This window comes from Cupressus sempervirens, chromosome 8, assembly GCF_028749045.1.
Source record: "Cupressus sempervirens isolate cs-2001-9-10 chromosome 8, ASM2874904v1, whole genome shotgun sequence".
Taxonomy (NCBI): Eukaryota; Viridiplantae; Streptophyta; class Pinopsida; order Cupressales; family Cupressaceae; genus Cupressus; species Cupressus sempervirens.
Window position 1 is genome coordinate 608,562,809 of NC_143125.1, and position 26,882 is coordinate 608,589,690.

At 38.1% G+C, this 26,882-nt stretch overlaps 1 protein-coding gene across 1 annotated transcript; it reads left to right on the top strand.

Annotated features, from left to right (window-relative positions):
- On the top strand, window positions 1–26,390 carry LOC149543894 (uncharacterized). The gene is made up of 3 exons (XM_089795852.1): window positions 1–264; window positions 22,811–23,171; window positions 26,281–26,390. Exons 1-3 carry the CDS (start codon window positions 1–3, stop codon window positions 26,388–26,390), a joined length of 735 nt encoding a protein of 244 aa, XP_089651978.1.
- Window positions 26,391–26,882: the final 492 nt, after the last annotated feature.

Consider the following 26,882-nt stretch of genomic DNA (forward strand, 5'->3'; position numbering starts at 1 on the left):
ATGAATGAAGATGGAGAGGTGGTCATAAATAAGGCTAGACTTGTCTACAATGGCTATGCACAAGAGAAAGGCATAGACTATGAAGAAACCTTTACACTAGTGGATAGGTTGAAAGTAGTTAGAATACTCCTAGCATTTTCAACCTACAAGAACTTCAAAGTGTATCAGATGGACATAAAGCCTACATTCCTGAATGGAGTTCTAGAAGAGGAGGTGTATATTGAGCAACTTGAGGGGTTTGAAAATGGACAAGGGAAAAACCAAGTATGTATATTATAAAACCCTTGTATGGACTAAAATAGGCACCAAGAGCATGGTATGGGATACTACACTCATACTTGATAAAGAGTGGGTTTATAAGAACTAGTGACAATTGTAATCTATACATGAAGCAAGAAACAAAAATAAGTCTATTGAGTGTAGAGATATTTTTGGATGATATCATCTTTAAAGGAGAAGAAAAGATAAGTGTTGAGTTTTTTGAAGCCATGATCAAAGAAATCAAGTTCTTCATCATACTTCAAGCAACTTATCCCAACTAAAAGAGGGGATCTTCATTGGGAAAAAAAAAATATGTGAAGGAAATACTAAAGATATTTGGTATTGAGGAAGAAAAATTGGTAGCCACACTAGTGGTGATCACTTGCAAGATCTCAAAGGAGGATGAAGGACTTGAAGTGAATGAGACACTTTATCGATCTATGATTGGAAAACTGCAGCATGTAGTGCACCCTTGACCATACACAACACAAATGTTTGAATTAGTAACCAGATTCTTTTCCAACTCAAAATAATCATACATGGTAGATGTGAAGAGGATCTTCATGTATCTAATGGGTACTATAGAATATTGCCTTTGGTATCCTTGCAAGGGTAACTTTTAGCTTAGTGTCTTCACTAATACTGACTATGTGGGGAACACAAATGACAAAAAGAGCACAACTAGTGGTGCATTCTTTCTTGGAGGAAGATTGGTTGCATGGACCAATAAGAAGAATAAATGCTTTTCATAGTCAACAATTGAAGAAGAATATATTTTTATCACTCAAATTGTTTGGATAAAAAAATGATTGAAGGAAATCAAGAGAAAATGGAGGAATCAATAGTTATCAACTATGATAATACTATTGTAGTCAACATATCTAAAAATCCATTGATGAACTCAAAGACAAAGCACATATCTATCAAGCGCCATTTTCTGAGGGAGAAAGTAAAAGAAAATATATTAGGTTATAATATGTACCAACCAAGGAGAAACTGACTGATATCTTTACAAAGCCTCTTCAAAATTATACTTTTGAGTATCTAAGAGAAAAGTTAGGGCTCCTACCCCTATCCATCCCTAACTAAGAGTAGATAGGTTGGCATCAATCCATGATCAAGGATCAAAGAAATCTAATAGTGGATTGATGAGAACAAGGGATTACTCCATAGGGGGAGAAGTTGAGAGACTGAAAGAGAAGATGGTCACCTTTGGCATTAGTGCCAAAGGAGGGGAAGTTGAGAGGAGGAGAAGAAGAAAAACAATAGGGGGAGCACAAAAACAAAATGAGATAAATAGAGAAAGTGTGAGAAGAGAAGAACACAAGGAATTATATGAGAGGAGATGAAAAATGATCAAAAAATGTGGATGCACTATATTATAGGGAGATGTTGAAAGAAGTTCAACAAGTGAAGGAAAGGCACCAAACAATGAGTGATAAAATTCCTAAGTGTTTCTATCAATGCCAAAGGGGGAGATTGTTTCCATAACCATCTTGAACCCATTTAGATAGAATGGTAGATTTAGTTGTAAAAGGTGTTTCCATTGATGTAAAGGCACACAAATGATCTAAGACCAATAGAGAATAATGACTAGCAATGCACATTGATGTGTGACTCTAGTTCACAACAATAACTAGCAAAGACAAGAACTATAGGCCCAACAAAGGTGACAAAATAGGTGATTAAATTAGAATAAGTATGCTAAGTGAAGTATATGTGAGTAGAAGGATGCCAAGAAAATAGGAAAGAAGATTGACCAGTGGTCATACAACATGGTGTGGACAAGTCAGCAAGGTAAGCATGGAGAAAGAAACCCATGGTTTCCAAGTCATGAAGAGGGTAGGAATGCACTCATCATTGCACTTAATGGTAATGGGTTAACATATTGAAGAATAGTTGAGAGAATTCAATTTTTTTCCAACAAAATAAGGTTGTCGAGGACTCGTGATACCCATGACTCATGTACAAACATGCTACATATGTTAAGGGTGAAACACTACTACAACATATAGTCGAACTAGTACTAGAGGTGAGAATTCAAATTTTGAAATCACAGATCAGGGCTTCCAATTGAAGCTAGAAGAAAGTATAAAAGGAAGTTGAAAGAGAAAAGGTTAGATTATCAAGTGATTAGCTAGAGAGCCAGAAGAGCCGAGACAAGTGGAATTTAAAGGTGTGAAGGAGATTCATAAGAGAGAAGTCACCATCAAAGAGTTATCATGTTGAAGAGAAGTGAGTAAGCCTTAACAACACAAGGTTTATCTTGTGCAAGAGCAAGGAGATTCAAGCACACAAATGATTGAGGTCTAAAGTTGCAAAGCTTGCAAGAGAAGGAAGAGCATAGTTCTAGATAGGTCAAGGGAGTTGAAGAAGGATCTATTTCAAGCTAAGTTTAGTAGATATTTGTTAGATCATTCCCTGTTGTTTACTAATCTTTGCAATAGTAAATTTTGTTGAGGATGGACTCTAATAGGTTCTTTCTACAAATCTCCTAACAAGGTGACACATTAACTTGTGTTCTAAAGTCCTTTAACCAAGATGCTCCTAACAAGACAAGAACTTAGAAAGTCTTATCAAAATCCCTAAACTAAGTGGCACCTAACCTAATTGTATCTTTGTAATCTTCTAACAAAGATAAGCTCTTGATTGGGTGCACTTCAAGAGAGTGCAAGCTTTGTGAGGATTCACTCACACACCACACACCATAGATTTTACCTTAGCTAGGTTTCTACTAGATAAATAGTGTTATGTGTTGTTGTTTTCATATTCTTCATTTTTGCTTAATTTTGATTGGTTGAGTTATGGCCAGCACAAACCCATAGACAAGTGTAAAGTGTGATAGGAGCAAAAAAAGTTTGAACTAGTGAGTATACTAATTCACCTCCACTCCCCTAGTATACTAACCTATGGTAAGACCAATAATAATAAGTATTATTTTATTTGTAATTTAAAAATAATTAGAGAATCTAATTTATAATTAACTTGAATTATAATTTAAGTTTATTAACTATTTTAATTTTAAATAATTATAGGGCAAGAGTCTATAATGCAACAATAACTTGTGAACCTCTCATGTGGGAGGTCTTGGGTTCGAGTCTACTAGAACTTAACACATAATACTAATAATAATAATTAATTTCAACAAATAATAATAATAAATCTAGGATTCAACTCATAAACCTATAAAACTAAGTTAAATTTTAATGACATGTAATTAAAATATAGTGAAGACTAAATATTTTTTATAATTTTCTTCCTTAAATTTATTAAAATAATTTACTTTAATAAAAAAATTATCATTATTATTATACATAATCTAATCATAATGTATGTTTTTTAATAAAGTAATATGAGATATGTAAATAAATATCCTAAAAAAAATCAACCATCAACCTATGAACTTATGGTATGATTACAACTTAAGTATGATGTTGATTGAATTATTTATATGTTAGGATACAATTTAAATTTTTGGACAAAAAATTATTATGATAAAAAATTAAATGATATCAATAATGAATTTAATAAAATAGTATAAAAATTTAGAAAATAAAATTACCAATAATTAATTGGCATATCAACTCATTAAATTGGTAACTAAATGCATGATACATCAATATTATTTATAAATTAATTTTCATAAACAAAAGAAATTTTGTAAAAAAAATAAGAATATACAAAAAATTAAACTATTTATATCAAAACATTTTAAATTTGAAAAAAAAATAAAAACTGCGCAAATGACCTTTATAATTTATTATGTTTAAGGATTATAATTGCATGACCGAGAAGAAAAAAGAATTACAATTTTAAATTTGGTGAAAAAGAAACAAAATGATCTTATGGAGGCAAAAAAAATGAAATGACACACAAAAAGCCTTACCACAGGTCCCTTAAAAAGTGGCAAGAATAATGTCAAGTGTAAGTAAAATTGTTACATCCTAATAATTTTGTAAATAAGATCTAAGCCAACTTAAACCAATCATGTTACTAATAAATATTTTTTATAATTTCTTTTTTTTTCATTTATACTATAAATATATGAAATTTATTATAAAATTGCAAAAATAATAAATTGTAATTACATCATTTTTTTTTTCAACCATTAGTTAACAATAAAAAAAACTTCTTACAATAGTAGATAGCCCATGACAAGTACTAATAAGGTGAGATAAGCTTGCTTTATACCTTTACCTAAAAATTATGTTTATAATTTCAAACCTACCAACATAGAAGAAGTTTTTCACTCCTTTAAGATGATTATTGAGTATTTGAATTTGGGCCCCATTTAAAGGGCGATCCAAGTGGCCATATCCTAGGGAAAGGTTTCCCTAGTCAATCCTTGACCTCTCAAAAATATGAAGTTAATGGTCTAAAATGTAGAGGAAATGAATTTTTTTTAACTAGTGCAAGAAGAATTAAGCATGATTGAGCATGCTAGGCTAGAAACACTAAAGTGAGTTCTAAGTGAGTATGAAATTATGTGGATACAATATAAATTATGGAATATGTCCACCATCCCTTTTATAATAGTGTTTTATTAACTACTCCCTCTCAATCTTCATTTTCTTCTTCAAAATGATCGATATTGTTACATCAATAATTTTCCCTTTAAAGTGATTTTTGTTAGCTATGAAAGGGAGAATGTGGTTTTCATCTTTTAAAAACACTTAAAAGTTTCAGATTTCTATTGGACATGGTTGGTACGGATACCAACTCAATTGGGAATCACCTTAGCTTAGATTCTTCTATTATCTCTAAGCTACTTATACGCACTACCAAGTGTATATGCTACTTTAGTATGTTAGAAACACTAAATTAAAACAATCAAAAAGCATTTGCATACTAATTTAACATAACTTCATGAAAGACAAAGTGAAGTCCTCAAATGAGAATATGAGCCATGGATAGGCTCTCTCAATGAGGATGATCACTTGATTTAGAGGTCTGTCTAATAGCTAAGATGGCGTGATTATGTATGTATGCTCAAATGCTCAAATGGGCTTCAATGGAGGATTTTTGATAGATTTTGGTGAATGGATTTGATGTAAAAATGGCTTCTCAAAATGGCATTATGGCTTTACTTTCTAGATTGTGTTATTTTTGCAAAGGGGAAGGATCCAATTTATAGGCAAGAGGCTTGAGAGATGGAGGGCTAAGATGGAAGGAAAGGAAAAAGTTTATGGAGGGCTCAGATTGAATGAGAGGAGAGCACATGGAATGTGCTTCCTTACAGCCAATCAGGGAGTGACACATGTCACAGGGCGAGAGGATGGAGGAAAGGGCAAGGATGAGTCAACAAAGGAGGCTCAAGGGATAATATCTTCATAAAGACCCTTCATAAGTGCTTTGTAAGATCATTGAAGGAGAGTGTAAGAGATATTTGAGGGTCATTTATGTTGGAGGGTGAGGAATTTCGACTTGGGTTGGATTAGGAAGGTTTTAAGCTTGCTTAGGATTGTGGAAATGATTAGAGGATGGATTAGGACGGTTTAGGATTAGCTTAGGGATAGGCAAGTGGATGGCAATAAATGAGGGTGGGTGAAGGAGGAGATATTTGTTAACTTTGGCTTGGGTTAGTAAGTCTTAACCCATGTTTAGGGAATGTGACAAGGTTAGGAGGGGATTAGGATTAGGATTAAAGATAAGGATTGACATCTTCTAGAAGAGTCTAGGCTTTGGATGAGGATGAAGACTTTCTAGAAGAGTCTAGAACTTCCTAGGATGAGGATAAACAAAGTTTTTAGAAAATAAATAAAGTTTTATTTATTTCAAGGGTTTGGGTTGAGGAGATATTTATTAAAACATTTTTAATAAACATGAGGATTAATATTTAATCTTAATTAAATATTTTGAGTTGGGATTAGGGATAGGAAATGATGGGATTAGCCTTTAATCAAAATTAAAGAAGGATTAGAAGATTTTGGAAGAGGTTAGTGGTCTTAAGGAAATTGGCCAAGTTTTGGGAAAAAAAAAAAATAATAATTTATTTTGGGATTTTTGGTCAATTAATTAATTAATTAATTAATAAGGAAAAAATGTTTAAATAAGATTTAAATTTTTTTGGGAGGGATTCCTTAATTAAATATTTTTAATTAAGATAAAGGGATTTAATGGCATAAAAAATTAATTAATTAATTAATTACATAATTAATTAATAAATGATGATGTCATTAGGGACTTTTTTCAGAAAATAAAAATATTTTATTTTCTAAAAGATTTTTAGGTGTCTACATTTTTCCCCTCTTTGATGTGATGTCGCAAGTGGCATGGCATCAAAGATAAGAAAATAAGATGCCCAAGGCTAGAGCAAAAGAGGAGAGAATGGACTGCGAGATGCCCCCTCAAGAAGGCGGCATGGAGAGAAAGCGAGGCTCGATAGCTTCTTGAAAAGTACAAGAATCTTGGCAGGTGGGAGGAAAAAGAGTGGCTTAAGAGAAGAGGTTTAGTTAGCTCAAACTCTCACTATGGGAGAATGATAAAGGGGAAAATCAGAGGCACAAGAGTAAATAAGCTTAAGACATTTAGGATTGGGGGGAGGATGAAGGAGCAGAGCACTATAAAAAGGAATCCAAGATAGGGAGATGGATGATGGGATGATAAAGCTGATGCAACAGGGTTTCAAAGAGCTAGATTGGCAAGAGATGGGTTTCAGAGATCCCTAGGACTAGGATTGTGGATCTCAAAAGATGAGGCTTGGTGGATTGATTTGATTGGTGGATCCTAAGACTAGGATTATGGATCCCTAAAGATAGGAGTGATGATTAATTCCAAGAGATACTGATGCATAAGCTGGGGTAGGAGAGACAGATGCTGGATATGGATGGGGAATAATGGAGATGAAGGTATTCCATTGAAGCTTTTTGAGAAGGGGGATACGTCAAAGAGAAGTACCACCATGTAGTTGAGCACTAGATTTGCTATAGGACTGTTGGTTAATTTTCAAGGTTACCAAGAACATCAAGGCCGTGTCACCAACCATCCATAGGATTGATGGACTGACTCGAAACAAACACACAAGGATTGCCCCAGCATCACACATGAAACCCAGAGGAAACATCATGGAACCGACACTAGGTAACCCACAAGCAAAAAAGAAACAAATGAAAGACTTATCAAAACCGTACACTCAGAGTGCCACATTCGTAGCTTACCATGATATGGAAGATCATGGAAACCTTGAGGAGGGAACAAAAGATTTCTTGGAAAAGATACTTCGAGACCCAAAAGGGAAGATTCCAAATCAAAAGAAAGCAAAAATTCAAAAGAGAATTGTTTGCCAACGAGATGGGTAGGACGAGGTACTAATAGATCAAGATCAGATATGAGGAAAGCTATATCCTGCAAGGATCTATCAGAGAGCACCTAAGCTGGTGGATTTGGATGAGTGATGCACTTGGCAAGCTGAACTAAGAAGGATAACACTTTGGTGACAAGAGATCTAGCTAAAGGATGCATTTGGAATAGCTAACCAAGGGTTGTGCGATGTGTGCAAGATGCTGATCAAGGATGAACTAATACGAAAGCTGGATAGATACAATGGTACTAAGCTAAGGAGGATGTACAAGCTGACAGACCAAGATGTGTTACAAATGTACAAGGTTGTTCATGTTTGGGTTTTGTGAGATGGAAATTTTTTAGAGTGTGTTGGATGGATAGTTGGATAATTTGATAGTTTTTTGAAAAGCTTAAGGAAAATGGGATTCTTTTTGTGCATGTGATAGGATACAAACTAGGATACAAGATTATTTACAAGCTGGAATATGGTACAAGTTTTGGACAAGATTTGGATATACAAGCTATGATAAAAAGGATAATACAAGATTTACAAGGTATGATACAAGCTTTGGTACAAGATTTACAAGCTGAGGTTCAAGATTTACAAGTTGTACAAGAGGTATTTACAAGCTTCATTAGATTTTGGATATTTGGTTGGAACACCAAGGGAACAACTAGGTGTTTTCTGGGATGGTGAGTGGATGGATGAGGGATAGGATAGTGATAGATAATGGATTAGTCTTAGTACACAAGGCACCTGAATTACTAGGTTTTCACCAAGGTACCTATCCAAGGCACTTGAATTGCCAAATTTTCACCATTGGACGCTTATTTATCTTTACTATTTTTTTTGAATTTTTCAAAAGCTAGGTATACCAAGGATCTTCAAGCATAGAACTTCTTGAGATGAATGATGTTAGTAGGATCATTCAAGAGTTCTCCTTCCAGTGTAGATAGCTGATAGGCTCAAGAGCCAAAGGAGGTAGTGACAACATAAGGACCAAGCCATGTAGGTTCAAACTTGCCTTTCTTTTCTCGATTGGCTTGGACTTTCATATTTTCTTTGAGGACCATGTTGCCCAACTGAAAGTGTCAGGGAAGCACCTTCTTATTGAAGTTCCTTTTGAGACAAGATTGATAGACTATGAGGTGATCATAGGCATGTTGTCACTTCTTGTCTAGGAGATCTAGCTGGGTGAGCCGAGCTACTCTGTATTCTTCATCCGATATTTTCCCTCACAAAGATATGCGCAAGGAGGGAAGTTCAACCTCTATGGGTAGTACCACTTCGGCACCATAGACTAGGGAGTATGGAGTTGTTCCTGTGGATGTACGAAAGGAGGTTTGATAGGCCCATAGGGCTGGATTTATTTGTAGGTGCCAATCGTGGCCAAAATCATTGACAACTTTCTTTAGGATTTTGAGGAGGGTTTTGTTAGTTGCCTCTGCCTGGCCATTACCTAGTGGGGAATATGGGCTAGAAAAGTGGTGATGGATGTGGAGGGAAGTGCATAATTCTTCCATGTTGAGATTTTCAAAGTTACCTCTGTGGTCGGTGAAGATGGTGGATGGGATGCTGAAGCGGCAAACAATGTGGTACAAGATGAACTTGGAGACCTGAATTCCTATAGCTGAGACTAGGGGGACTGCTTCCACCCATTTGGTGAAATAGTCTGTAGCTATTATTATCCATTTATGTCCATCAGATGAGAGAGGTGTGATAGTTCCAACTAGATCAAGGCCCCAACATGAAAATGGCCAAGGTGGTGCAATAAGCTGTAGATCTTGTGCTGCATCATGCACAAGATTGGCGTGCTGCTGACATGGGAGACATTTTTTGACAAAGTCATAGGAGTCTTCTTTGATGGTAGGCCAATAGTAGACTGCTCTAAGGATTTGTTTCCCTAGGACAATACCACTTGTGTGGGCACCACAAAGTTTGGAGTGTACTTCTTTTAATGCCATCACTGCCTTGTTTTGGTCTAAACACCTAGAGAGAGTATCGTGATAACCCAGACGATATAGGGTATTGGATATGATGACATAGTGGGATGATTTTCGAATGAGGTTATGGCATTGGGTTCATCTGAGGTGAGGGGATATGATACCATCTTTAAGGTAAGCATGGATTTCATGGTACCAAGGGGATTGAGGACCAACCAAGATGCAAACACGATTTGAATCCTCATTCGCATAGGTGGGTGTAAGGAGCTGCTTGACTAAAAAATCATATTGTGTAGTTGCTTGGGGAATTTCCAAGAGTGAGCCAATAGTAGCCATAACATCTACTACTTTGTTCTACATTCGAGGCACTTGTGTAAACTGAAGCTTTGTAAAATATTGGGTTAGTTGATCAACTAGCTCTTTGTAGGGTAATAGCTTTTCATCTTTGGTTTGATATTCATTTAGGACTTGCTTGATGATGAGATGAGAATCAGCAAAGATTTGTAACTTAGTGATATTCCATTTTGCAGCTATGAGAGCCTCATATTCAGCTATATTGTTGGTGCTAGGGAATTGTAGCTTAAAAGCTTTTGGAATGTAATCTCCTTGAGGTGTGACCAACAATATTCTTGCCCCTGATCCATGAGATGTGTATGAGCCATCAAAATAAAGTTTCCATGGGGCCTATTCTTCAATTAGATAGATATGTTCATCTAAAAATTCTGTGATCAAAAGATATGTATCTACTAGAGGTGCATTAGCTAGGTGATCTGCTATAGCTTGCCTTTTGATTGCCTTTCTATCCACATACTAGGTGTCAAATTCGCTAAGGAGCATAACCCATTTGGCCAAACGGCCTATAAGTGCCGTTCTAGAGAGCATATACTTGAGAGGATCAATTTTAGATACTAGCTGGACAATATGACTTAGCATGTAGTGGCAAAGCTTTTGAGTTGAGAAAATAACTACAAAACAAGCTTTTTCCATAGGAGTGTAATTGAGTTCATAACCAACTAGGGTTCTACTGATTTAGTAGATGGCTCTTTCTCTGTCGTAGTTATCGTGCTATGCTAGAAGTGCCCCTAGAGCAATAGGCATTACTAATATGTACAAGATGAAGGGATGACCAGGAACTGGTGGAACCAAGATAGGGCGATTGGCGAGATACTACTTCAGCTGATCGAAGCTGCGTTGACATAAAGAATCCCACTTGAAGTTCTCATCTTTCTTTAGTAGATGTGCAAATGGCGTACACTTATCTGCAAGCTGGGAGATGAAGCACCAAATAGATTGAAGCTTTCCATGAAGAGTATGAAGTTGTCATAGTGTCTGGGGAGGAGGCATGTCTAAGATAGCATTGACCTTCTTGGGGTCGATCTCTGTACCTTGTTTAGAAACTATAAAGCCTAGAAGCTTGCCAGATGTGACCCCAAAGACACATTTCTTGGGATTCAACATGAGATGATATTTGGCTAACCTATCAAATACTTTCTCCAGGTTAGCAAGATGATCCATGAAGGTGTGAGATTTAACCAAGATATCATCCACATAATCCTCCAAAATGCTATGGATAAGATCATGGAAAATGGCTGTCATAGCTCTTTAATAGGTAGCCCTAGCATTCTTTAAGCCAAAAGGCAACATGTTGTATCATAAGGTTCCCCAAGGGGTAGTGAATGTTTTCTTATGTTGATCCTCTTCTACAATCTTGATTTGATTATACCCAGAAAATCCATCCATGAGGGACAAAATTTCATGTCTAGCTGTAAGGTCTACAATCATATCTATGTTGGGTAAGGGAAAATCATCTTTTGGACAAGCTTTGTTAAGATCTCTAAAATCAGTGTAGATTCTAATGTCACCAGAAGGCTTAGTGACAGGGACCATGTTGGAGATCGACTTTGAGTAGTCGACAGGTCAGATAACCTTAGTAGCTAACATTCTTTCTAATTCAACTTTAACTAGTAATGCCACCTTGGGGTGCATTTTTCTAAGCTTTTGTCTGACGAGCCTGATCTTTGGATTGATTGCAAGATGATGAACTACAAGCTTTGGATCAAGTCCTGGCATGTCCTGATATGATCATGCAAATCGGCTGATGTTCTCTCTTAAGACCTCAAAGAGAAGGTTAGCTTGGTCTTGCGATAGAGATGCAGCAATGTGAACAAGTTTTGGGATCTTTAAAGAATCAATGTTGACTTCTCTAGTATCCTCAATTAGAATAGAAGACACCTCTGGTCGATTATCTTGAGGAGATAATGCTAAATCCTCATGTTCTGCTTGTAAGTCTTGATTTTCTTGCTGAGGGGCTCTCTTCGCTACCTTAGCTAGTCTTAGATTTTCCTTAGTTCCAATTTTGGGTGTATTGGAACTAGGTTGGGGATTTTCTCCAAAATACCCCTTGGGATATAGCTTATAGATATAGGTAGAATCTAGCTTTTTTTTCTTGTGAGGAGTTTCGGCTCCCATGAATCTTAGAAGTGCTTCCTATAATGTGAACTCATCAATGTGTATTACACTTGGTTGGTCCCAATCTATGAGTTCAGGGTGAGCGAGTGGTAGGTCGATGAAATGGATGGATAGTTCTTGGAGAACAGAGTCTCCCAGGGAGATTTGGTCTGGGATATCATCGTAGGGTCTCTTTTCAACTTCCTCCAGAATGTCTTCGATTTCTACAAGGTCATGGTGGATGTTCAAAAAAGCATGACCGTTCATATTGGTGCCCCCAGTTGTGTGTATGCCAAAGCCTAGACCTAACTTCTTTTCCCTTTTGTGTGCTTCGATGGGAAGCTGCATGCCTCTTTCCTCTAGTCCTAGACCACCACCTTGATAGTTCCATTTTTCAGTGATGAGCTTATGTGCTTGGTGATACTTCTGGCTAAAGTGATCAAGGTGTGCTTGATTTCTTGGAGGTGCATCCTTATGTAACCAATTGTTTATATCCAGAGTGAGCTCCTCATGAAGAGGGATTCTCAGGGATACAAAGGTTGTTGGGCCAAGCTTTGTGTATCGAGGAGGTGGAGTCTCCTTGCCTCTATGATATGTGGGTCATCCATGGGTGTGTGGATCAAGTGGCAATTCACCAACTGCAAATGCATCAGATAGGATATACCCTCCACAACCTTTGTTGTTGATCTTTAGGGTAGATAGGGTGGAGGCGAGGATGGTTTCTGGGTCATTACAGGTGTTGGATGAACTGGCAATGGATTAACCGATTTTGATGCTAGGGAAATGGTTTGTATATGAGGCTTCAACTAAATTGCAATAAGCAAAGGGTTCTGGATCGGCATGGATGGTCACTTCAGTGCCCTGATGCAAAAATTTGAGGCACTGATGATATGCGGATGAAACAGCCTTCATGGCATGGATCCATGGGCGTCCAAGGAAGATGTTAAATGGTAGGTTTAGATCAACAACATGGAAAATTGTTTCCTAGATGACCAACCCAACCTTGATGGGTAGCAAAACTGTTCCCTCTGTGGTTCTCTCTAGATTATCATAAGCTTTAATGGTGATAACCTCATTGATGATATCTGCCTCAGTATACCCAGCTTGTTTTATGAATTTTAGGGTGCAAATATTCAAGGCTAATCCATTATCTATCATTACTCTTTTTACGGTCAAATTGGATACCATAATGGCTATGCAAAGTGGAAGGGTGTGATCTGGCTCGACCATGGGTATGTCAGTGGGCTTGAATGATAAGGCACATGAGGATGAAAGGTGTCCAATAAGATTAAAAAAATCAATCACATTGATATCCGAAGGGACATGAGATTCTATGAGAGCACTATCAAGGATGTCTTTGTACATAGGACTAGTGCGAAGAAGGTCTAAAATGGAGATTTGGATTGGCATGTTCCCAAGGTGTTCCAAGATATTGTACTGGCTTTTTGATGGAGTTGATAATGTTGTTGGGGTTGATAGTGCTGATGGGACTAATGGGGCTGCGATGTTCAATTGCGCTCTTCGAGTGGTGACTGCACACTCATTGTTTAGGCCTTGGATATTGATAACATTGATAGAAGGCTCTTTCTTAGATATACAACCTATGAGGCTACCATAGTCTATGTAGGATGAAGTGTGGTAATTGTTCTTTGCATGCTGTTGGTTTGGATGGCGGTTGTTGGTGTTGTTGTTGGTTTGGATGGGTGCTTTTCCAGGATTTTGGTTGTTGTGAGGAGGAAAAGCATTTTGATAGATCTACAAGCCTGCATTGGGAGAGGTTTGTTCTCCAACTGTGATTTCTTTCCGATCAATGAGGTCCTGCACATAATCTTTCAGCTTCATGCATCTAAGGGTGGTGTGCCCTTTCACCCTATGAAACTTGCAATACTCATTGTCTATATACCATGCAGCTTTGGATTGGCCTGGGTCGATTTGCTGTGTAGGAGGAAATTTGATGAGGTTTTCCTTGACTAATTTCTCAAAAATGACATCATATGGCTCACCAAGGGGAGTATATTTTTGAGGTGCAGGTTGGAACTTGGGCTTTGGTCCTGCAGCTACATTGATGGGATTAGCTTGATTGTTAAACCCTTGAAAGTTGGGCTTTGGATTGTGGCTTTGAAAGCTTTGTTGATTCTGCTATTGGTTTTTGATAGCTTGTTGATTGTTTGGTTGATAAGGTGGGTTGGACTAATTTTGGGAAGGACCAACAATATTCACATGTCTGGTGTGAGTGACCCCATCTATTGCAACATGCTTGTTTTTGTTCCAATACCTAGACTTGTCATTTGAATGTGTTCGATTTTGGCTGGCTTCCTTGTAAATCTTGACCACACCATCTTTAATGAGTCCTTGCTTAAGGATCATTCATTTTTCTTTGATATCTTTGTAGGTCTGTAAACAGTTCATGGTCATGTGGTGAGCTAATTTGGGATGGGAATTATCAATAAATATTTTCACCAAATGGCACTCTGGCAGGGTGCAAGATATGCGGGTGGTATGGGTTTGCCATCTTTGTAGATATTCACCAAGACTTTCTCCACCTTTTTGCTTGGTGTGGACAAGATCAACCACTGATAATTATGTCTCAACAAGATGGGCATATTGGGCTACAAATGCCTTAGACAATTCAGCAAAGTTTTTGATTGTTCCATATGGGATTCTATAAAACCATTCAAGAGCTGGTTCGGACAAAATTTTGGGGAAGAGGCACAAAAGGAAGATGTCATTATATGCCACTTCTTGGTAGTGCATGTAAAATTCTTTGATATGTGTGACAGGGTCTCCTTTTCCTCTAAATTTGTCAAACTTGGGTATCTCAAAGTGTTTGGGAAATGGTGTCATGGTAATGGCTCTGTCAAATGGGTAAGGACACACATTCTCAAACTTGAAGGTTTTTGGGTCATTTCTGTCCTGGATGTTCTTAAAAGCTATCTTCATGGCTTCCCATTCTGAATTAATGGGTGATGGTTGTGATGCCTCCACTATAGGAGCACTCTGAGGGATATATGCACTGAATGGTGCAATTGAATATGGATGGCTTTGAGATATGGGCTGGTAGGGATTGTACATGGCTTGGGCAATTGAATGGTGGATGATGGGTTGCTGAGGTGGAGGTGGCACATATTGCTACATATGTTGTGAGGCTTACTGTTGATATTGGATTTGAGGTTGGGATTGAGGAACATAAGATGGCTATGGGATAAATGGATTGCTTTGTGGAGGTAAGGTATAAGATGGTTGTGAAGCTTGGGGAAAGGATTGGGGAGCTTGTGGAACTTGACTTTGGATTTGAGGAGTTTGACCAATATATGTGGGTTGTGCCCCCATTTGGGAGGGTATCTGCATGGCATAAGAGGCCAAGTAATTGGTGGTTGGTGGTGGTGGATTTCCTCCTAGAAGTGGCATAGAAAAATAGTTAGTAATAGGAGGTAATGGATTAGTTGGTGGTGGAGGTGGTGGGAATTGAAAGCTTGGAAATGGAACTGATGGGCTTTGATAGCTTGGTGGTTGGATTTGAAAACTTGGTAGAGTTGTGGTAGGAGCTTGGATCACTTGAGAGCTTGGTAGAACATTGGTAGTAGCTTGTGGGGTTTGATAGCTTTGTAGAGTGAGGGCAGTAGCTTGTGGATTTGTGGCTGATGGCACTGAGCTCCAAGGACCTAGTGGAAATGATGGAATTGTGCTCTGAGCTGAGGTAAACAAGCTGGGGGTGATGAAAGGTTGATTACTTGGTCCCATGGGTGACATCCCGGTTGTATATTGCTGAGGTTGGCCAAAGATGCTAGCACTGATTTGGGAGATGGGTGGATTTGGAAGGCTGGGTTGGAGAGTAGCAGCAACAATAGTGAAGGTAGTGAATGATAAGGTGTTTTGGGAAAAGGGGGTTTAGGATGGAGTGGTATGGACCAATGGTGGAGTGGTGGTAGCTGGATTGGCTTGCGGAATGGAGATTTCAACTTGAGCGGAGGCTGGTATGTTTGGGTCTGTTGGATCATATGAGGTGGGTTGAGGCTCTTCTTTTGGAATATACAAAGGATGATTTGGATCGTAAGAGCTTATGGGTGGTGGTAGTTTCCCAAATAGAGGGTGAGAAGGATCTAATAAGGGAGGAGGTCTTCCAAAATCGAAGGCTCCTAGGTTGTCCCTCTGAAATTTTTCCATGTTTGTTTCTTTGTTCTTGTCTATAATGGCATTCATCAATACTGCATTTCCTGGTTGGTTCATGAAAGCTTCAATGTCAGTAGGTGATGGTATAGCATTCTTTGGTTTGAAGGATGGTTGAGTGCTCAAGGGGAGCGAAGCTGTCTGATCCAAATGATACGGCTCCATTGTTTCCTTCTTCTTCTTGGCTAAGTGAGTGACAGGTGGCATGAAAATGTTCCTAGGGATGAGGTGCAACAATGTTGATGGATGCAAAGGGGGAGGCTTTTCTATGCAAATGATGTCCTAGGCTGGGGCAAAGCTATATGAAAAACCTAAGGAAGACTGGGTTGGGGATTCTAACTTCAAAGATATGTTGCCAAAGCATGAAAGGTCTACTTTCCTATGTGCAAGTTTGGTGGTGATTGTGTCAACTTAAGGATAGACTGATGATCCCTTAGGAAAAACATGAGATTGACCACTTGTGGATCCCAACCTTTAGCTCAAGGTGATGAGGGATGACAAGTGACAAGGCTAGATTACCCTAGACAAATCTTTATCAGAGGGATAACCTTGGTGAGACAAGTGGATTTGCAAGATGATAGGAAAAGAAAGTTCTGGCAATGTGCCAACAATTTTGAACTCTTGGATGTGAACTATTTGATTGCTGGCTAGATGGTTTGGTTCTAAGGCAAGGAACTAGATGAGATGGATTGGCTAAAATGCTTAAAGCGATAACCTAGAATGGCTGGCTTTCCTACAAAGATGACTCTAAAGTGAAACTTATGCAAGAAGATGTGGAGAAACAAGGGGGCCTAATCATAGAAATCATGCCTAGTTGGTAAGACATAAGCAGGGTTAACTCTTAGATGTTTGCTAAATCTGATAGTGCGATCTAATCAGATGTCTTGAAGGGCTTCGTCGACAGCTTTGTCTTCTGCTTTGTGGAGTTTGGTAATTCAAGGGCTTGGTGTTACTTCCTTTCTCTTGGATGAAATTTCTTGGTATACCTAAGGTGGCTTGAGTTTGGCTTTGTGAAACTTCTATTTGGGTTTGGGTTGTTCTGACATAAATTCCTGAATCTTGTAGTGCCTGCCCCTAGTTTATATTTTTCGAGCTACATTTATGATATGATTGCCAAACTCTTTTAGGCCAATTTATGTTTGATGAGTAGTATTATTATTTTAGAGATTATCAGATGATGATTACACTCAGTTTATTATATGATGAAATTACTTGGTACTCTATATTTCATGCATGTATGATGATTATTCAATGGTTTCAGTTATCGATGATGATTAGTTAGATGGTTCATTATTCCATGTGTTTCTTATGGATACTTACCCCATACTGCATGTGTATGGTGTGCGTGTTGTTTTATTTATGTATGGTGTTTCTGATATGGTTAAGGAAGGGAGTCGTAGTCACCTGCTAGTCGGGATCTACACGATGCACCACTTCCTACCATTGTCTGTTTAGCTTAGAATATTGTGTTTGTACATGCGTGAATTTTATGCAGGTTGTAGGTACCGGGTATCGACTTCCCTGAATTGTCAGGATGAGCGTACCCTATCGCACTGTCTCAATGGTAAGAGAGGGGAGATAAACTCTTAAGTCCAAATCCTAAACCCTCTAGCCAATTGTCCTAATTGATAATTAGGACAAGTATCTGAGTTAAGTACCCTCCGAATGCATCAAATGATGTAATTTGGTGATTATAACCCTTTTGTTTGATTTGGTATGTATTTTTCTATGATGGGTTTTCGTATGTTGCTTTATGAGTCCTTGGTGTATTTTCTATTAATTAAGTCTAATTAAAAAAGACTAATTAATGATTTAATTTAATAAGGAATTATTATGATATCTTTATATTTAATTAATTAATTAATTAATTAAATAAAAGAATTAAAGTTGGAAATTAAAGTTCAAGATATATTTAGAACAGGATAATATTTATTTAATTTAATAATAATATATTTGGAGTTCATTTTTAAATAAATGCTAAATATTATTGTTATTTAAATTAATTAAATATGTTATCAATTAAGTTCTAAAATAAATTAAAAGTTGAAAGATATTAATTTATTAAGAATTCTAGATCGCATGATCTAAACATGAGTTAAATATAAGAATTAAATTAAAAGATTAAATTATAAAAATTAATAATGTTATTTTAATTTCTTAAAAGTGCACATAAGATTTAAAGTAATAAATTAATTAAGAATTGAAGTCAAGTGAATTTTTAAATAAAGTTATTTAATAATTCAACTTAATGTGCATGAAAGTTGAATGCAAAAGAATTAGAAAAGATAATAAAAGTTAATTTGAGTTAACTGAGTTGTGCAAAGAGTCTTCTCGGGTAAACGCACAATTAGTGCCCCGAATTGAGGAGAATTTGCTTATCACAACTTTGGGGGTTCATTTTTGTGATATACGAATTTGGACGAGAATTTTTGGGGAAGACAATTTTTGGAAGCAAATTTCAGAAGGCTGATACGAAGAAAGTCTTGAAGGGGAAGGTTATTGAGAGGAGCGAATTCGCATACAGTTCCTGGAGATTGCATAATAGCATCAGGATCAGGTAGGGTCTTGTGTTTGTTTTTTATCTATTAAATATGCAAATTATCCCTTCCTGCCTTCTTCGTGTCTGGGGTTTGTAGATCTGAATTCTCTGTGATGAAAGTTTTAAGCTTTCAATATTGTGAAGTTATTAATTATTCGTCAATAATTTCTGTATCCATGGAGACTGGATGAATTAATTAGAACCATTGTTTTCTTGATTTAGAAATTAAGATCTAATTTGATAAGGGTTTTGTTTTAATGAAATTGAAAAGTTCTAGATAAATAAATAAAATAAATAAATATATATATATATAAATATATATATTTATATTTTACATATTTATCCTTTGGAAGAAATTGTTTTTATAAAAAAAAAAGATTAAACAAAATTAATTTTGTTAAAATAAAACTTATTTTATTGTTTTAGAATAAAATAAAATCAAATTTAAAAAAAATATATATATAAAAAAAAATATATATATTAATATAATATAGTGGGGGGGAGGGAATTACCCCGTACCCGCCCCCACTGTCGGCAGGCCGACAGTACCTGCGTCGCAGGTACTGCGACGACAGGTACAGAGTACCTGCCGCCCCAAGCCCTGCGACCGCAGGCCTGCGGCCAAAGCCGACGGGCTATAAACATTGGTTGGTTTCGCTTTTTTTTATTTTTTTAATTTTTTTTAAATTTTTTTTTTTAAATTATTAAAAAATGAATTTTATTTATTTAAAAATGTTTAAATAATAAAATTTTAATATATTCAATTTTTATAATAGATTAAACTTTTTAAATATTTAATAAATAAATATTAATTGCATAGTTATAGTTGTAAATTTTAATTTATTAATAATTTTGTTTAAATATTAATAAATTAACAATTATTAGTTGGATTAAAATAAGTAATTAGATCTAATGAATATTGATTAATTTAATTAAAATTAGTTTAATTAAGTTAATTAATAATGAATTTTATTTGACTAAATTATAAATTTGGATATTGATTTAATGAAAGTTATTATAGAAATGGGTTATTCGAAAAGGGTAGTTGTGAAAATTTTGTTACTTGAATTCGACATTAAACTAAAACACAAACCTTACCTTAACTTAAATAATATACTTTCAGATCCAATCTCTGAGACTTTGATGTTGTCTTTGTACTTTGAATGTTTTGGGGTTGGTTTAGCGTTGACCAGTTCAGGTTGTTACCAGAGGCTCGGGGTTTGTGAATGTGATGTCTTGATGATTTGGTCTCGATCTTTCTTAACCTGACCATGGTAATGTGATGAAGTGCTCTATGACATGATTGTGTTTACTGTTTGTGATTGCTTTCCAGTTTCCTTGTGTGAAGCTGAGATGTATGTAATTGAGAATACCTAACTTAACCATTTTTGAGTCTCGATCAGTTATATTTGATAACCATTTCTGAGTCTCGATCAGTTATACTTGTATTACTTTCTGGTTGCTCATTAGAGAACCATTGGATTTTGTGACTTATTATTGATGCCTTCAGTTGCTGATAGAGAACTGTCGTGATTACATGATTACTATTTGATGTTATCTGTTGCTCATGAAGAACTGATATATTTTGTGGATTATCTTTTTATGATATTTTCAGTTGCTCGTATAGGACTGAGATGGTTTTATTATGATTCTTTGATTTATGAGTTCATGAGCTAGGGTAGGTTATCTATGTGTAGAGTCGGGAAGTGGCTTGCAATGGGGGTCGGAGCCCTAAGAGGCTGCCTTGAGAAACCCATTGTAAGTCGTTTTTAATAAGTGAAAACATTTACACTAAATGAGAGAAAATGAACCTAACAAGATAATTGTATGTTCTCTCCCATGCCATGAGTGCTAGTACAGACTAGGATGGGGTAGAGAGGACGCTTGGTTACGACCTTGCATTCCATAGTATGTCTCGTCAGTACGAGAGGATACTATTGGCCGCAGGATCAGTAGGGACCCGGGATTCCTAAGGGATTGCTCGGGTAACTTCTACATGACTTTTGCGATGACACTTTCTCGCTTGCATATTAGTTTTCCTACGTGTCTTGTGGTACCTCTGGGATATAGATGTCGATCTTTTTAGGAACCCTTGAGTTAGCATACTTATAGGATTTCCTGGACTTAGAGAGTATTTATGATTATAGGTTTTGTTATCCTATTTGGGACTTGAGACTATCTCCTCAGCGCGGTGGGAGTGGACCATTTAGGTTCCACGCGGTCGGGTGGTAGTGCTTTTACTCTTACCATTGAGATCCGTTCCGTGATCACCGTGGCTAGAGATTTCGTGATTGGCATTTACCTACACTATGTTCTTGGATTAGTATGATGGATGGATAGATTTTATGATAGATGTTTTATCATTATGGATGTATGGATGTATCATGTATAGTGAATAGTTTCATATATTTTTACTGTACTTTGTATCATGGATTTGAGGATGTTGTATCTTGATCTTTACATATGTATATTCTTTTAAGCCTTTCATACCCTGTGACATGTACAGTGGATGAATGAGCATTCCAAATTAATTTGCCAAGGAGCATTCGGAACAAATGTATATTATGGACATTGGAGTTTTTGATTATTCTTTTCTATGTATGTGATAGTTGTTAGACTTAGAATTAATTAAATTTAAACGTGACTCAACGTCATGGGATCTTTAAGAAATGTAACTTGCAATGTATGTTTGTCGATGATTACATGTTATTGCTTCCGCTACTATTTGTTTGATGTGTATGTCATACTTTCTTACTTTAAAAAAAAAAAAAATGTTTAGCAACCTTAGTGAAACTTTAGGTTAATTCTTTTGGATCCCTTGGCGGGGCGTTACATCTGGTATCAAAGCCCAAGTTTCTACATTGGGAGCTCTGGGTATATTGGAACGCCACTAGTGTTAACTAGTTGAATAAAAATGCAAACCTTAAACTAAAACTTGAAGCTAGTTGAACTGAAACAGTATATAAACTATTAGTTACCTATTTTATTCATACTTCAACACTTAAAACTTCAAAACTGAAATCATACTTAAACTGAAATTATAGGTAAACTGAAAACTGAAAATATCTTGTTTGCAAAACATGTGTCTTTTATCTATGTATTTCAGTAGTATGTTTCATGGTTATTTTAGCATCTTGTGTCTTGGATATTATTGTAGGATGGTATCTGGGATGAGATCTTCCGTTAGGGGCCGTAGCCTTGGCCGTGGCAGAGGTCGTGGACGAGGCAGAGATGTTAGTGTTCATGAGTCTATCCATGAGAGCCCCATTCAGGAAGAGAATAGGGAAGAGCATGTCAGTGAGCATCAGGAAGAGAACCACGATGAGGGACATGCCGACTCTGAGGAGGTTGATCTGAGGCAAATGATGCGAACCCTTATTGATCGCTTACCTCCTGTTCTTGAGCAGGATAGAGCACACCAGGTTGGACACGAGCATAGACGCAGATCTAGGAGTCCTCAGAAGGATCGACATAGATTCATAGTATCTTCTCAGATGAAGGATCTTCAGAGGTCCAAGATCAAGCCCTTTAATGGGCAAGGTTCTGGGTATGTAGCTGAGCAGTGGCTTATTGCCCTTGACAGGATTTTTGCTATGCAGGACTTTGACAGTAATGTCAAAGCGAGGTTTGCCATTACCAATCTAGAGTTATTTGGAGCCACCTGGTGGACTATTGAGGAGAAGAAGTTGGGCATTGACATGGGTAGTGTCACTTGGGAGATTTTCTTGGAGAGTTTTCATGAGCGATTCCTACCAGAGGAATGGAAGCAGCATAGAGCAGATGAGTTCCATAACCTGAGACAGTTCACTATGACCGTTGTAGAGTATGAGCGCAAGTTCTATGAGCTCATGCCTTTTTTCGGGATTCAGTGACAACCCAGCACAGTTGGCACAACATTTCATTCGAGGCTTGAACAACCGTTTTATTGGGGGTGTTAAGGTATTTGAGCCTAAGACCCTCAAGGATGCGGTACATCGAGCTATCCTAGTAGAGCAGAGTGTCAACTTTGGGCAAGGCGGATTTGTGGGAGCGCCTACTATAGCAGGATCTAAGGGCAACCACAATTCCGGTGGAATCAGGAAGCCTCCCTTCCCTAGGAGGAATCAGTATTCTCAGCAGCATTCTCAGCAGCAGCCTCAGTAGCATAAGGGATTTTACCCTCAAGCACAGAGTGGTGGCGGTGGATCCAACTCTAGGATCAATCGCAATGCTCAACGTAATAGACAGAATCAGCAATCTCGGCCTGCACAGAGCAACCAGTCTTTTGCTAGCAGGGGTAGCCACCAACGGTCGAATGCACCACCTATAGGGAGAGGATCTGGCAGAGGCACAGGATGTTATTCGTGTGGACAAATTGGTCATATTGCAGCATACTGCCCACAGCGAGCATCTCAGTATTCAGGACCCAGGCCTGCGGCATCTGAGCCTACAGTCGGAAATACAGGTGGATCTCATAGAGTATTTGCAGCGGTGGATCACCGTCAGGCAGACCATCAGGGGACAGTAGTTGAGACTACAGGAGCTATCCGAGGTACACCTCTCTCTGTATTATTTGATTCAGGTGCTACAGATTCTTTCATTTCTCCATCTCTAGTTGATAAGTGTAAGCTGGAGTCGGTTAAGCAAGATCATGGTTGGCAAATGGAACTAGCCTCAGGTACTAAAGTTTCCACAGATTCGGTAGTTCATAAGTGTGGACTTAGCATAGGAGGGTTCGAGACTTCAGTCAATTTTTGAGTTATTCCTCTTGGCTCCTACGATGTGGTCTTAGGTATGGATTGGCTTGGCTCTCATAGGGCTAGTATTGACTGCAGAAAGAAGACCATTATGTGTCAGGATGACCAAGGGAAGGATGTTGAGATTGTGGGGATACCGAGGCCTATATCCCTACGGATGATCTCTGCTATGCAACTTAAGCGAAGCTTTCGTAAGGGGTGTCAGGTATTTGCCGTTACGGTAAATGAGCTTGATGAGGAAGAATCTACGAGGAAGACCCTAGATCACCCTATTTTACAGGAGTATATTGATGTCTTTCCGAGTGAGATTCTAGGCATGCCTCCGAAGAGAGACATTGATTTTAGCATTGAGCTCACTCGAGGAGCGGAACCTATCTCTAGAGCTCCTTACCGTATGACCACTCAAGAGCTAAGTGAGTTGTGTTTGCAGTTAGAGGAACTTTTGGCCAAGGGTAGTATTCGACCTAGTGTATCACCATGGGGAGCTCTAGTGCTCTTTGTGAAGAAGAAGGATGGTTCTTTGCGCCTTTGCATTGATTATAGACAGCTGAATAAGGTGACAATAAAGAACAGGTATCCTTTACCTAGGATTGATGATTTATTTGATCAGATCAAGGGAGCTACAGTGTTCTCTAAGATTGATCTTAAGTCAGGATACCATCAACTTCGCATCAAGGAGGCTGATATTCATAAGACCACCTTCCGAACTCGCTACGGGCATTATGAGTTCACAGTGGTACCCTTTGGGCTGACGAACGCTCCATTAGTTTTCATGTGCTTAATGAATGGGGTGTTCCGTTCCTATCTTGATAGATTTGTTCTTGTGTTCCTCGATGATATTCTGATATATTCTAAGTCCCAAAAGGAACATGAGGAACATTTGAGTTTAGTTTTGCAGTGCTTGAGAGATAATCAACTTTATGCCAATGCGGCAAAGTGTGATTTCTTTCAATCAGAGATACAGTATTTGGGACACGTTATTTCAGGCGAAGGTATCTCTGTAGACCCTTCGAAGATCCAGGCAATAGTAGATTGGCCTACACCCACTACTGTGTCGGAGATTCGTAGTTTCATGGGTCTAGCTGGGTATTATCGCAGATTTGTTCAAAACTTCTCCAGAATAGCACACCCTATTACCTCCCTTCAAAGGAAAGGAAAGAAGTTTCTTTGGACAGAAAAGTGTGTAGAAGCATTTAAGAAACTCAAAGAGCTTCTGACCAGTGCACCGATCTTAGCAGTACCTGATCCAGAAGGTGAGTTCATGGTGTGTACAGATGCTTCCCTTGAGGGTATTGGAGCAGTTCTAATGCAGAATGGTCGAGTGATTGCATATGAGTCACGCAAACTTAAGGATCATGAGTTGAATTATCCTACACATGACCTTGAGTTAGCAGCAGTAGTTCATGCCTTAGTGAGATGGAGACATTTCTTGTTGGGACACAGATTTGAACTACATAGCGATCATCGTAGTCTTCAGTACATATTCACGCAGCCTAATCTGAATGCTAGGCAAAGGCGTTGGATGGAGTTTTTGTGCGAGTATGACTTTGAGGTGAAGTATATCCAGGGGAAGGAGAATGTCGTAGCTGATGCTTTGAGTCGCAGGAAACATGTGATATCATCTATGACTCTTAGTGTCGATTTGAGATGTCAGATACTTTAGGCACTCCCCACTGATTCATGGTATCTGGAGGTGTGCAGTGAGATCAATTCAGGGAGACCCTTGGAGGGTAAGTTTTCAGGCTATGTCCTAGAGTTAGATGGCCTTTTAAGACTTTCAGGAAGGATCTATGTGCCGCTACTGGATGAGCTTCACATATGATCCTATCAGAGGCCCATCGTGCACCTTACTCGGCACATCCAGGCGTCAAGAAGATGCATGCAGATTTGCGACGTTTATTCTATTGGTCCGGGATGGAGCGCGACATTGCTGATTTTGTGGCTAGAAGTCTTGAGTGTCAAAGAGTCAAGGCAGAACACCAGCATCCGGCAGGGCTCTTGCAACCGAATCTCGTTCCTTCATGGAAGTGGGACATCATCTCTATGGATTTCATAGTAGGATTACCTATGACTCTTTGTCGTCATGATGCTATCATGGTCACCGTTGATCGGTTGACCAAGGTGGCACATTTTGCACCAATCAGGTCTTCCTACACTGCAGCTTCAGTAGCTAATGTCTTCATGCGTGACATTGTGAGACTACATGGTATTCCCTGAAAGATCATTTCGGATAGGGATCATGTTTTCACTTCCACATTTTGGACATCACTACAGCATGATCTTGGAGTGCAGTTGAACTTCAGTTCAGCATATCACCCAGAGACAGATGGGCAGACAGAGAGAGTGAATCAGGTTCTCGAGGATATGTTGAGGATGTACGTGATGGATAGGCAGACTCATTGGGAGGACTATCTCTACCTAGTGGAGTTTGCTTACAACAACGGGTATCACAGTTCTATTGGCATGGCACCTTTCCAAGCCTTATATGGATGCCCTTGTCGTACACCTTTGAGTTGGGATAGCCTTGAGGATCGCATCCTATTGGGCCCAGAGATGCTTCGTGACATGGAGCAACAGGTGGTGCGTATCCGAGAGCACTTGACAACGGCACAGGACAGGCAGAAGAAGTATGCGGATGCTCATAGGTCAGCTAAGCAGTTTGCTGTTGGAGAGAAGGTTTTCTTGAGAGTGCGTTCGCAGAAGAGTCCGATCCGTTATGGAAAGGGCTCGAAGCTAGCACCTCGCTTTGTAGGACCATTCGATATTCTTGAGAGGATTGGTTCAGTTGCCTATCGTCTTGCTTTACCGCCCAGCCTTGCTCGCATTCACGATGTTTTCCATGTTTCAGTACTTAGACAGTATATTCCTGATGTTGTACATATTCTTGATTGGAATGCATTACAGGTAGAGGACGGGCAGCTGGCTTTGGAGCCAATACGTATTCTGGAGCAGCGGGAGTTGACCCTCAGGGGTCGAACCATAGAGCAGGTAAGGGTCCAATGGGACCCTACTGATGACTCTTCAGCGACATGGGAGGATGCATCTAGATTACGGGATTTATATCCCTATTTGTTTATAGGCTTCCAGGAGTAAGCCTAAGTCTAGGGGGGGTGGATGTAGTGCCTGCCCCTAGTTTATATTTTTCGAGCTACATTTATGATATGATTGCCAAACTCTTTTAGGCCAATTTATGTTTGATGAGTAGTATTATTATTTTAGAGATTATCAGATGATGATTACACTCAGTTTATTATATGATGAAATTACTTGGTACTCTATATTTCATGCATGTATGATGATTATTCAATGGTTTCAGTTATCGATGATGATTAGTTAGATGGTTCATTATTCCATGTGTTTCTTATGGATACTTACCCCATACTGCATGTGTATGGTGTGCGTGTTGTTTTATTTATGTATGGTGTTTCTGATATGGTTAAGGAAGGGAGTCGTAGTCACCTGCTAGTCGGGATCTACACGATGCACCACTTCCTACCATTGCCTGT

Bases quoted from the DNA above. Each gene is read 5' to 3' on its own strand.
- LOC149543894 (XM_089795852.1), top strand. From the start codon at position 1: ATGAATGAAGATGGAGAGGTGGTCATAAATAAGGCTAGACTTGTCTAC. The intron at 265-22,810 runs GTATGTATATTA...CCTCAAGCACAG, and splicing joins ATGGACAAGGGAAAAACCAA to AGTGGTGGCGGTGGATCCAA. The intron at 23,172-26,280 runs GTACACCTCTCT...AATGCATTACAG, and splicing joins GACTACAGGAGCTATCCGAG to GTAGAGGACGGGCAGCTGGC.